General features: G+C 47.1%; 1 protein-coding gene across 2 annotated transcripts in view; it reads left to right on the top strand.

The window, feature by feature from the left end:
• NAGPA (N-acetylglucosamine-1-phosphodiester alpha-N-acetylglucosaminidase) overlaps positions 1–12,648 on the top strand; it is a 131,395-nt gene extending 118,747 nt beyond the window's left edge. For both annotated transcript variants that reach the window (XM_069226097.1, XM_069226096.1), the window contains one exon: positions 5,999–12,648. In XM_069226097.1, coding sequence (XP_069082198.1) covers positions 5,999–6,251 — 253 coding nt within the window. In that variant the 3' untranslated portion in view covers positions 6,252–12,648. The remainder of the gene's footprint in view (positions 1–5,998) is intronic.
• The last annotated feature ends 235 nt before the right edge of the window (positions 12,649–12,883 follow it).

The raw sequence follows: 12,883 nt of genomic DNA, 5'->3' as shown, positions 1-12,883 counted from the left end.
TTTCCTTTAATCACAATTCCTTCTGTTTTCCATCATTTCTTTCCATTGTTTAATTCTGGTTTGCTGCTTTGCTTATTTCTTTTCCTTCTTCTATTTTTCATTTTCTTTATCCGATCCTACCACCTTTTTTCTAGCTGCCCTTCTTTCCTTTCTTTCTTTGCTTATTTCCATTCTTCTTTTGTACCCTTTTTAGGGTCGAGCGCGCGCGAGCGCTCGGGCCCCTGTTGTAATCTCCCACGTGAAGGGATGGTTCAGCTACCATTGTGTTACGTGATGCTGTTACAGAGATAATTAGAACATCCCCTAACACCTGCTCTAAGATCGGCATTTCAATGTTTGCCAATGACAGCACATCACCTCACACATACGGGATCAACGGCTTGAAAACTCACTCAGTTTTTGGAGGGTGGGCGCGGGTGCAAATTTGTGCGAACAAAATTGCACAAATGTATATCCTTTAGCAGCAATAATTCCAACAGATTGAACTAGGAGAAATAAAATGCAGGAAGGGCCGCTGTTGAGTATTAATTCGGTTTGACAAGTAAAGCGCGCAGTGCATAAATTATTATTATAATTAATGGGGCTCTGGATGATTCATGTGCTCTAGTGAAGAATGGTGATTAGAAGTGATAACCAGGATGAGTGGTAGAACCCCAGCTTGGGGAAGTTTGGGAGGATTGTTCTAGAGGATGTCCCCCAGGTAAATGTTACAGAAGTTAAACTGTTGTTGTTCTGTTAGGTATTTCGTGAAATCTTCTATTAAGGCTTTGCTAGTTTTAGTGGGGAGGTACATAACATGCATTAATGACAGATGTTGCCTGAAATGAGAACGGTGTAGGAAGCTGGCCTGGTGTGTGGTGAGCACCTATGGTGTTATCACCTTATCAAGGTCCAGGTGTCCCCTGTTAGTGAGGTGTAGACAGAGTCTAGGAAGCCAGGGCTCTCTACAGGTAGCTATGGATGAGCAGCCAAGACTTATATAGGAGACACACAAAGCTTATGCAGTACCGCTATAGCCACACAGCACTTACACACATGAAGGAACCATACAGTGGTATAAAAATAAAGGTACTTTATTATGGTATACACAATTACTATAATACTGTATAGGCAATACGCCAACTGGAGGTAAGAAAACACACTATTTTATACACATTAGCAGTGGCGGCCGGCAGTTTTAGGAGGGAGGGGGTGGGCGGGAAGACACTCACACTCACACTTTCACACTCGCACGCACATCCATTAAGAACACTCATCAACATTCAAGCACGCACGCACCAAACATTTATTTACAAAGATCACACACACACTCTCTCTCTCTCTCTATCTCTTTCTCTCCCCCCAATCGCCCCCTCCCCTTCAGCCTCGGAGGTCCCAGAAGGGTTGGGACTGCTGCCTTCCCTCACTGGCTGACCTTAGGTCAGCCTATGATGGAAGGCAGCAGTCCCAACTTTGTCACAGAGTGGGATGGGGTCAGTAGACTGCTGACCCCACCCCACTCTGTGACGAGGTGTCACTGATTGAGACTTGCCCTGGGCGCTTCAGGGCTTAAACCTGAAGCACCCAGGTCAAAGTCAGTGGGTGACGCTTCCCTCGTCACCCGGGGGAGGGCCTCAAGGCACCTTTGCTGATCCGAGGAGGTCACGCCCACACGAACTGTGACCTTTTAAGCCCAGCAAAGTTCAGCTCAGGCAGCCAGGAGTCTGTGCAAATCGCGCATGTCTGCTCCTGGCTGCCTGACCTGAACATGAAGAGTGTTTGTCAGGCTGACCTTCTTTCAGCCTGACCAGCACTCTTCATGAGGCGCAAAAGGTGTGGGGGCGTGGCCCCTCCGCCCTAAAGGACGGGTTGCGCCTGCACATTAGCAATCAGGAAATAGCATAGAAAGCAATAGGCATTGGTAAAAGTAATAGTAAATAGTGAGGGCCCTAGGGGAGGGCCAAACCATGTACTAAACAAAGTGGAATGTGAAATGCAGTCCCCCACCCAAGGAAGTGAAATTAGTAGAGGGGAGCTGGAGCAACTAGGAACCCAAAGAGGTAAGTACTAGGGTGCCCCCCAGCGACCAGGAGAGAAGAGGTAAATACCTGGGTTTCCCCAAAACCAACAGAAGGACTTTGGAAAAGGAGTGTGTAAGACCCAGACAAGACTGGAAGAAACCACAGGTGGATCTTAACAGAAGAGGACCTGCAATGGAATGGGACCAAATCCAGTTCGAGTTGGAGTCTCCAGGTGCGGCAGGAGCCACTACCCACCCTTTAGTTGATGCAGGACAAGGTCGACGGTAGACTAAGAAAGTCAGCAGCACAGTAGCAGACAAGGAGTTCCAGAAGTGATGCAAGTGATATCCCACGTCAGCGGTCGTGATGCAGTCAGTCAGTGGTGCTGGTAAACCACCAACAAGCCTTGGCAAAAGCAAGAGTCGGAGAAGAAGATTTTGCAAGGCTGAAGAGGACCAGCAATGTCCAGGGAACTCGACCTAAGGAGGGAAATCCGAGGTGACCCTCAGCAGCTGCGAGAGTCATGAGAAGAGGAGGCAGCCCCCACAGGCGACCCACGGGCAGCAGGCACAGGAGTCGCAGTGAGGCCCACTCAGCACACCTAAAGTGGAGTCCCATGTCGCTGAAGCAGCAGGCAGGAGACTGTGCTTTCCAGAAAGGAGTGCTGGGGGTGGGGCTGCCGGAGGCTGAAGATCCCTTGGAGGAGGAACAAACAAGCCTTGGTAGTTGCAAGAGTCGCGGTGCACAGGGGTACTGTCCTACGAGGAGAGGCAAGGGCATACTGTCGCCCAAGTTGGACAGCTGGTAGAGCGGACCAAGCGGCCCACTCCAGACCACCCCCTGTGATGAAGGATCATCGCAGTTCCGGAGGAGAGAAGATCCACGCAGCCGATCATCGTTGTAGTTGGTGCCTGCGGATGCATGGGAGAGACTCCTTCACGGCAAGGGAGATTCCTTCTTACTTCTTGTGCAAGCTGAAGACTCTTCACCCTCAGAGAATGCACAGCCAGGGAAATGTTGCAGTTGCTGGAAGGAGCCAGAGAAACAATGTTGCAAAGCGGAGTCGTCGCTGGAGTTGCAGATTGTCGGTTCCTGGAGGGTCCAGTTGAGTCCCGGCAGCCAGAAGATGAAGTAAACGATGCAGAAGCATCTGGCTGGAATCTTGCATGTCGAATCTGAGGACCCACCCAAGAGGGAGACCCTAAATAGCCCAGGAACGGGAATTGGTCAACTAGAAGGGTGGCCACCTATCAGGAGGGGGCTGTGACATCACCTACCTGACCTGGCCACTCAGATACCCCCAGGGGCCTCGTCCCACCTTGGATTCAAGATAGAGAAGTGGCCACCTGGAGGAGCTCTGGGCACCACCTTCAGGTGGTGATGGACAGGGGAGTTGTCACTCCCCTTTCCCTCGTCCAGTTTTGCACCCGAGCGGCGACCAGGGGTCCATGGATTTCTGCAAACAGGTTTATGCAAGGAGGGCATCAAATGTGCCCTTCAAAGCATACCGGTGGCTTGGGGAGGCTACCCCTCCCAAACCAAGTGTACACCTATTTCCAAAGAAGAGGGTGTGGCCTCCCTCTCCCACAGGAAATCCTTTGTCCTGCCTTCCTCTGCCTGAGCTGGTAAAGCAGCAGGAGGTCATAAACCTATCTGAGGAGTGGCAGCAGCGCGGGCTGCCTGGAAAAACCCAGGAGACTAGTAGGAGCAATGCTAGGGGTCCTTTAAGGAGCCCCCAGTGTGCATGTAATCATACATCCACTACTGGCAACAGTATTTAGGTATGATTCCGACATGTTTGATACCAAACATGGTCCAGGTTTGGAGTTACCATTATGTAGCTGGACATAGGTAGTGACCTGTGTCCAGTACACTGGTAAAATGGCTTCCCCGCACTTACTAAGTCCAGTTTACTGGAGCTGGAGTTCATAGGGGCTCCTCAGCCCAGGCAGGGGTGCCCTCACACACAGGAACTTGCACCCTGGGATAGGAGGGCCTGCCATAGGGGTGACTTTCAGTGACCTGGTGCAGTGACCTGTAGTGAAAGGGTGCATGCACCCTTTCACGCAGGCTGCAGTGGCAGGCCTGCAAACACATTTTGGATGGGCTCCCATGGGTGGCACAATACATGCTGCAGCCCATTGGGAACGCCTGGTGTCCCAATGCCCTAGATACCTATGTACCACATACTAGGGACTTACATGGGGCACCATTATGCCAATCATGGGGTGTGTAATGTCCTAGACAATCAAATTTAGAGGGAGAGAGCACAGTCACTGGGGTCCTGGTTAGCAGGGCAAAGGGCCTAGAGTGATGATAGGTAAGGTCCTGGAATGGCAGAGAAAGGGTCCTGTTAACCCCAACTTCACATTGGGCTCAGGGCTTAGGAAAGTGCCCGCTCACAAGCTTGAGCCACTGCTACTGGAACAGAATACATTATTTTATGGCCTTTCAGACTTTGATATGTGGCAGGCAGTGCTGCAACAATAATTTTCAGGACAAAGCTGAGGGCCAAAAAGCCAAAAACGGTTGAAAGCCCACAGAGAGATTATTAGGGTCAAGCGTACACAAGTGCACTGGCCCCTGTTGCAAGCTCTCCCAGGGCTTTTAACCACACCCATCAGTTTGGTTAGTTTGTGTGCTTGCCTTTTAAAAATTTGCTTGATTTAATCAGTAAAAGGCATTTGTACGTCATGCCTTTTCCGGTGTCTAGCCCTCCTCTACAGGACCGGTAAACTACTGAAAACATATGAGGCTCTGTGTTTTCTTTTTATTTCCTACGCAGTGCGATCTCACTGGGCAGTTGTCGAGCGCTTTGCATGACATCGACCCTCTTACATGGATAATTCTACTTTTGCTGGTTACATGGATAATTTCACTTTTGCCAATACGTTTCACTGCGAGCAGACTTCTATTTCCTTTTCTGTGTCTCCTTCACACTCATGGTGGCTGTCGGCTCGCATATGTGAAACTGTTTTACTTTTCAGATAATTGCACTTTTGCCAATACGTTTCACTGTGAGGCAACTTCTGTTTCCTTTTCTGTGTCTCCTTCACGCTCATGGCGACTGTCGGCTCGCATATGTGAAACTGTTTTACTTTTCATTATCAGTTTATGTGGCAAGAAAAGTCCGGCTAGGAGTTTACAACGCTAATAGCTCGAACTCAAACAAATGCAAGACCTATTGTATTGCAGATGCTTGTTCCATCTTGCTACCCTTTTGATTCCCACCTTTATCTCCTTATTTGCATTCTGTTGTTCCTCCTCTGCACAATTTCACTCCATTTGCCTCCTGCGTATTTTTTCTGTACGATTTAAATAATTTCTCTTTCTTTCTATTCCCAGTCTAGTAAGTTTAGAAGTCTAGTTTCTAGTTACACAGCATCACATAACATAATGGTAGCTGAACTAGCCCTCCATGTGATGATCCTTGACCAGTCCAGGTTATCATGCCCAGAGCATAATAAAGCCTAGCTGAGTTTAGGGACAGCAAACCTTTGCCGAAACTCGGGGCAACAGAGACCCAGGACCTTATGCCTGTCTTGACTTCCCACTAAATTTGACCCCCTGCCAGTGCATGCCTTGAGCAACTGAGTTGCACAGCTCAGCTGGCCATCCAGCTGTGTCTGTTAAACCAGTCCAGAATTTCTCCAGCTCTCATACTAGGCCTACCTTATCCCTCTGTAACATAGACCAAACAGAAGACAGGATTTGCTGCTAACGTTTGCAGAGCTGCTAAAGCAAATAACCTTTTGCGTATGACTATGTGCATGCGTTCATTCTAAGGAAGCACGTATCCCAGATTGCTTATTTACATTCCCTGTATCTAAAAAGGACCTTTTTGTGCAGAATTGTTTTAGAGCGTGTAACAATTGAGTGAGGCTTGGTGCACTCAGAATGGGACTGGGGAAAGGGAAGCCTTGTGTCACTGGTTATATCTTTTCAGTCACTCCTTATTGGGTATACGCGAGTTAATAATCTGTGAATTTGTGTTTCAGGCAAACATGGATTATCATCACAGCCACTCTTGTTTTGCTCCTGGTGTTGGTTTCACTCTGTTTAATCAAAAGAGTTTCATGGTGCTGTGCCAAAGTGAAGAGCAAAGATGGAAACTATATGTACCATCAGTTGGAGGACATGAACAGAACTCTGCCGTGTGATGACATGACGGAATCACTGGGAGAGTGGCATGCTCCTGTTCCAGAGTACCGCCCTGAAGTCCCAGAATACCATGATGAGATTCCAGAATAGCAGCATTTCACACAAGAACTGACTACAAAGCGGCTTCCAAATAAGGAACACAAGCAACCAAGATGTGCCAAAAGGGAAGGTGCTCTTCCAGTGAAATATTTTATTGCCAAAGCTTTAGTAGGGAACCATGGTATTCCGACAACCTCCTGTCACAGAGCACTTTAGAACTTGGGTGAGGGTTCTGCTAGTGCCTGGTGAGCTGCCCCAGCTTTGGGAAAGCTTTGGTCAATAAGTAGAGAACTGTAGCATCTCTGAGAATATCTATACTGATGAAGTCTCTACTGTTCTCTATGGCTACTAATCCATTCTTTGAAGAGATTGAGACGATACGCTATCATCTGTGATCATTATGAGGGGGACCAAGTTTCGCAGTTTCGAGACTTGTATCAAAACAGGAACTCAGAGTCACTGCTTGAATTGACCTTATGTAAATGCTGGCTTCAAATATTGCTTGCCAGCAAGGGTTTTGTTACCCCACAGTTAAGAACTTAAGGTATCTTTTCTAGGGCTGAAGTTGACTTGCAAACAAGAAAGTAAAGTTGTTATGTTAACATGTTTTCCAAAGGAACCTTCTAGCCACAGACTTCTCACCATGTTAATATTCCCAGGGTTTCAGACTGGATCTAGAATAACTCTGAAGTAGTACTGCTACGCACCTGTAGTTTGCACTGAGCAGCTCTGCACCAACTTCATTCCGTTCCGAGAATGATGATTTGCAATAAAAAACATCCATGCGATGAATGTCAGTTCCTTTCTTTCTGTGCCTTCGGAAGCAAATCCAGAGCTCTACCCCTTTAGTCTCTTGACAAGATTTTTTCACATAAAATGTAATCCAGAGTTTTTTCCTGTGTGCAAGGGAGATGTCCCTCCCTAAAATGACAGGGTTTAAACTTTGTGGAAACTGTTGCAAATTGAAGTGTGTGTCTGTTGTCAGGACATGACTCCAAAACCTGCAATGACTGTGCACATTTGAACCCGAAGGCCATACGAGATCACAAAGCACAGCTATGTTGGAAAACCACACCACAAGACTACACTCTGTCCCAGTCAAAGTCCAGAGCAATGTCCCGTGAGAGATATTTGGTGCAGTTGAAGTCTTTGGTTAAGTCAGAGAAGAATTGCACAAAGTCTAAGCAGGAATTAGCTCCTTCATGCCATTCAGAGAAGGCACAAGGGGTCAACAAGCTACACAGTCTCACTTACGAGTCTCCTGAGAAGCCAATTCCAAATCTGGCCCTGATGCACCTACCATTCCTGGTCCTCTGGCAACGTCACAATAAATCAAGATCTTTAGGGAAGTGCATTTTTCCGGCTGCTTCTGGGTGCCTCCAGGCCCTAAGGATCTGCAAGGGCCTCCAGTTAGGCTACTGCTGGCAGTTTAACCCTAAGTTGTCTAAGCGTTTTAAACCCACTTCAAGTTTTGCATCGGCTTCACTGCGGATTTCAGGTCTGGCAATACAGTTGGTGCTGGTCCCGTCGACATCATTGGCGGTGATGGGGGAGGATCCACTACCTATAATGCTTTCAGACTCTGAGGCAAACTCGTCTTGTTCGTGCCCTGATCCCTTTGTGGTGCCGCCAAATGGCAGTTCTTCTGACCCCGACACACTTCCTTTCAGTCATACACAGACATTACATCTGGTTTTCGGCTCAGATTCAGATCACAGTCAGACTTCTGGTGATAATGCGGACACATTTGACCCACAGTATCATGAGAACAACTGGTACAAAGAGCTACAGGATGCCAGTGGCCTGGACACATCTTCAGGCACCAGCTTAGTCTCCCGTTGGGATCCATCCATGGAGGAGAGCGCATCATGACAAGATGCAGAGGACCTTGATCTAAAGCTCCCAACTATGGAGGTTAAGACTAACCATCTTTCGTAGGTCTGTTAGCTTGGCCAGGCACAGACCAAACCCCTTTTGCCATTTAACGAAGCCCTTACAAACATGCTATTGGGCATTTGTTCTAAGCCATGTTCTGGCCCTCAAGTCAATAAACAGGTCACTCGTTGCCACAGACTGGCTCCAGTTGACCCTGACTTTCTTACACTGTACCAAAATCTGGAGAGCTTGGTGGTGTAGGCCACCACCAGCAAAATTACCCTTCCTGAATGCAAATCCAAGAATATGGAAGAATTTGGAAAACACTTTTTCCTCCTTCACTCTTGCCCTCTGTCTAGTAGACACCAATTGCCTCTTTGGATGCTATTCTAATGTGTTATGGGATGTTGACATTCAGATCTTTTCAGTGGTTCCTGCCGACTTACAAGTGTCTATAGCCCAAGCTATTCAGGACGACAAGATGCAGCTAAATCTGTTATCTGGTCTGACCTAGATATGACTGATTACTTGAGTTGTGGCAATTAGCACGAGTATCTCGTTTTGGCGCCATGCTTTGAGGATGTCCACAGGCTTCTCAGGATATCCAGGTATCCTTGATGGATGACATTCTGTGGTTCTTTCCTCTTCTGTGAGAATGTGGGCTCTGTCATCAAAAGTTTTAGAGAGAGTTGCACCACAGCTAATCCTTTGGGTCTCTCTACCCTTGCCATGGCAGTTTCCCCAACAACATCATCCCTTTCGTGTTTATGGGAGGGGTTTGGCATATAGACAATGCCAGACTCCACTGCCAAGGCAACCAGCCCCTCAGTCCATTCAAGATCAGGCCACAGATCCCAGAGACAAAATCCGGGAGATCAGGGGCAATGCACAAGTCAGTTCCCCCACACTTCCAGTAACCATAGCATCTAAACAATTTTATTGTGCCGTTTCTGGCCCACATCCACCCTGTAGGAGGCAGGATCTGCCATTTCCTCCAAGGGTGACATGACATTACTTCTGGCAAATGAGTCTCACAAATTTTACTACCTGGCTTTGCCCTCCCATTTCTTTTTCTTTCACCCCCACCACACCTTCCACTCAGATCAGGCCGACTGACAGAGGACCACTGCCCATTTTGCAGTAGGATGTGCAGGCCTCTTTGGCCAAAGGGGCCATTTGAAGGGTTCTGGCCTCCAATGTCTCAGGTGTTCACAAGGGTGAGGGCGATGGTCACAGCACACCCTGAGAGGTTGTGTGTTCCAGCCCATCCTTTCCTCAACAACTGACTGTTAGTCGTGCTCAGCCAATGCAGTCGTAGACCATCTCCAGATGACAGTGAACCTTCTAATATTGTAAGAGTTCCTTGTCAACTGACAAAGTCATGCCTGTATCCTTCTCATGTTATCCCATTCATCTGAGCTCTCTTGGAAAAGTTACAGTTTCATGCCTTTCCCCTGAACAAAGAGTTCAGGACATTTGGACTATGATCCCTATGTTTCAATCTCCATCCTGGATTTAATTGAGGATGACTCTAAGGCTACTGGGATGTTGGCCTCCTGTATACTGTTGGTCGATTGTCCCAAATGGTACATGCTGGCTCTGCAATGGGATCCGAAGAACCAGTCGATACAGCACCAAGGGAATTTTATTTCATCCAGTTTTTGGAGGAGACTCCAAATGCTCTGCACTGGTGGCTGCTCAACTGTGAATAGTCTGGCACCAGAGCCATCACCCCCCCTTGTATCCTAGCCAGAACGGATGGTGGTGACGGGGAGGGGAGGCCATCTAGGAGAGGTGGAGCTCTTAAGGCAAGCCTCCGGCGGAAACCCAACTCCACATCAGTTTGTTGGAGTTGAGGGTGGTCCACTTGGCATTAAAGGCCTTGCTGTCAACCATGAAAGGGAGGCTGGTTTGGATTCTCACAGACAACACCAGTGTTATGTGGTACTGCAACAAGACAAGATGGGGTCTTGGGTCCTAGGCCAGAAGGCTCTACACCTCTGGAATTGGATGAATTATCAGGTTATTTCTCTGGTTATGATCCACCTTGTGGGATCTAAAATATACCAGGGCAGACTAACTCAGCTGCAAGCACTTACTGGATCATGAATGGCAATAACACCCAGTGGTGCTGTAGGTAGTCTTCCCAGCAGTGGCAAGACCCCTGGCTTGATCTCTTCGCCACCACCAAGAACGTGCAGTGTCAACATTTTGGCTAAATGAAGTCCAGAAGGACACTCTTTCTCAGATACTCATTCAGCATTTAGGACTCCTATATGCCTTCCCACCTCTACGTCCCTTGGCTCGAGTTCTGAAGAAGATTAAGAAGGCTCAACCTCCAAGTCATCTTAGTGGCTCTGGATTGGGCCATAAGAGTGTGATATCCAGAACCTCTGGTCATGAGCATATGTCTTCTAATCAAGCTGCTGCTTCACGAGGATCTTCTGTTGAAGCAGCAGGGCAGGGTCTTGCACCCAGGACTCAGCAACCTGCACTTCCATGCATAGAGATTGAATAGAACTATCCCTAGGCCGATAGTTCTCTGCATTAAAATTTGCTATGCACTCACTAAAAAGCACCCTCCGAGTCGGTTACAGGCGCATTCCATGCAAACCAAGGCTGCCACTACTGCATTGGAATGCGGAGTGCTTTAGAGATTTTGCAGATCCAGTCTGATGCTTGAGGACTATTCAAAAGCTGAGGAATCTGTGGTCAGATTGAGAATCCACCAGAAAGCGTTAACAAAGGTAACTAACTTTTTCATCTTGGGAGTTACTTATTGCTGCTATCACAGAAGCAGTAATATCTAGTTGAGAAATCGACCATACAAAAAAATCCTACCTCTACTGATGCAATCCCATCCTTTGCCCAGCTTGTGTTGCCTTTGGGAAACTAGCTGTGCGAGTCCTGCTATTATTATCTGAGCCTCTCCTTTTGAGCGTGCAGTCAAGAGCATTGTAGCAAGCTAAGCCACTCATCCTGATGTGTGCATCCTGCCTCCTGAAATCCAAGCCACTAATGAATGAATATGTACCCTACACAACCTGCTCCCCCACCACCTTCTGCCAGTATTTTGGCTGCTTATGGTGAACATGTTGCCTGTGCCATTGGAAATCGGACTCGTTGCCTGTGTAAATCCCAACTTCTTACCCTGAGTGAATATCTCCTGCCTGCCTCCGTGAATAGGAGCCTCCCATCCTTAACAGGCATCTTTTTGAGGTGGAATTCTGACCGTTCGTCCTTTACTTGAGCTCCTGCATATGGGAATTCAAGCAGTTAACGTGAACCCTCTTTCCTTCCTGCAGGTAATTATGGTGAACGTATCCCCTTGGCAGAGAGAGTCTCAGCTGCTTTTCATGAACACACATGCTATATGAAGACACTCCTGGGTGATACACAAACCCTCCTTTTGGAATCTCTGCTGGTAATCCACAATGCTCATCCTCTGCAGAAATACAAACTCACTCATTATGAAGGCGTAGCCCCTGCTTGTAGGAATCCAAGCAGCTCATTGGGAAAGTGATGTTAAATCCTCATAGGCTGACTTACTAAGACCAGGCCAGACAGTCTGCATTCCTAACACTTTCAAATACACACCGTTGTTCTTACTTGGAAGCAAAGCAAGAAGGCAACGCCCCAAATACATTAGGTGACCACACGAAGGTTCAGGGCCTGATACAGTGTCTGTAATGACCTGCAAGGAGGTGGTCACTCTGCATCCTCCCCTTGCCTGTGAGTCTCCTTGCAGATTGTTGCATCTCCTGCACTCATCTTGAACTCACAACAGCGGTGCCCTGCCTGCGTGGATTACAGTTACTCATCCTGAATGCCAACTCGCTCCTTGTTGAAATCAGGCACTTCTTAAACCTGTAGCATTGGCCTATGGGAAGCGCTTCCGATCAACCACAAGGCACATCTCTACCAATGTGAGAATCCAACCCCACTCGTCGTGAGTACACAGCTCCTGTCTGTGACCCCAGCCATATAATCAGGAACATGACATCCCCTCTACACCTGCACGCATCCCTGCTGCTTATCCTAAATGTGCGGCTCCTGAAACCCACGCACCCCAGCCCCACAGTAGTAATTCCTGCAATGTGGGAAAGTTTGACTTTGCTCCTAAATATGTGCACCAGACATGTGCATTTCTCCGTGACGGGCATCCTCTGGGAGTTGCATAGCGCGGACTGCAATCCTGGCATCTTGTTTTTTACATTGAAAACACTGAAGATACCTTGAACTGCTTTAATGACACGCTGATGGTGCTTGAATAGTTTATATTAATTTAACTAGGAACGCTCGGAAAATGTTTGGTAAAGAAACTTAAATAATGTTGAATGTTTTGCTTTCATGAAAAATTGAATGTTTTCACATGTTTTTTTAGATACTTTTGGACGTTCTCGTGTGTGCGAACTCCCTTCAGGTATATCGGCCAAAATATCAATAATGACAAAATAATTTTTGTAAACATTGTTTTCCATAATGGGTACTTTTTATTAAAAAGTAAAACATCTATTTCTTAAAGAGGCATCATTCTAAGAAATAAATATTTAATATATTTTAATTTTTACTATTTGATGATTGTCCCTCTCTTTATTTTACTACAAATAACAGCAAAAAAAAGGAAACTGGGTTTAATAAATCCTTTCTGATTTAACAGAGCATACCTGGCTAGATATGCAGCAGCCTCTTCACAGCATGCTTTCACCTGATACGTGCATTATCCTAGCTCTCATTTTGCAAATGGGTATGTCGGCGCATTATTATGCAATTTAATGCAGACCCATGCAGAACTAGAATTACAGGTA

The sequence above is a fragment of the Pleurodeles waltl genome, chromosome 3_1 (assembly GCF_031143425.1).
Source record: "Pleurodeles waltl isolate 20211129_DDA chromosome 3_1, aPleWal1.hap1.20221129, whole genome shotgun sequence".
NCBI lineage: Eukaryota > Metazoa > Chordata > Amphibia > Caudata > Salamandridae > Pleurodeles > Pleurodeles waltl.
The sequence above is the reverse complement of the archived record's forward strand: the minus strand, read 5'-3'. Positions and strand labels throughout refer to the sequence as shown.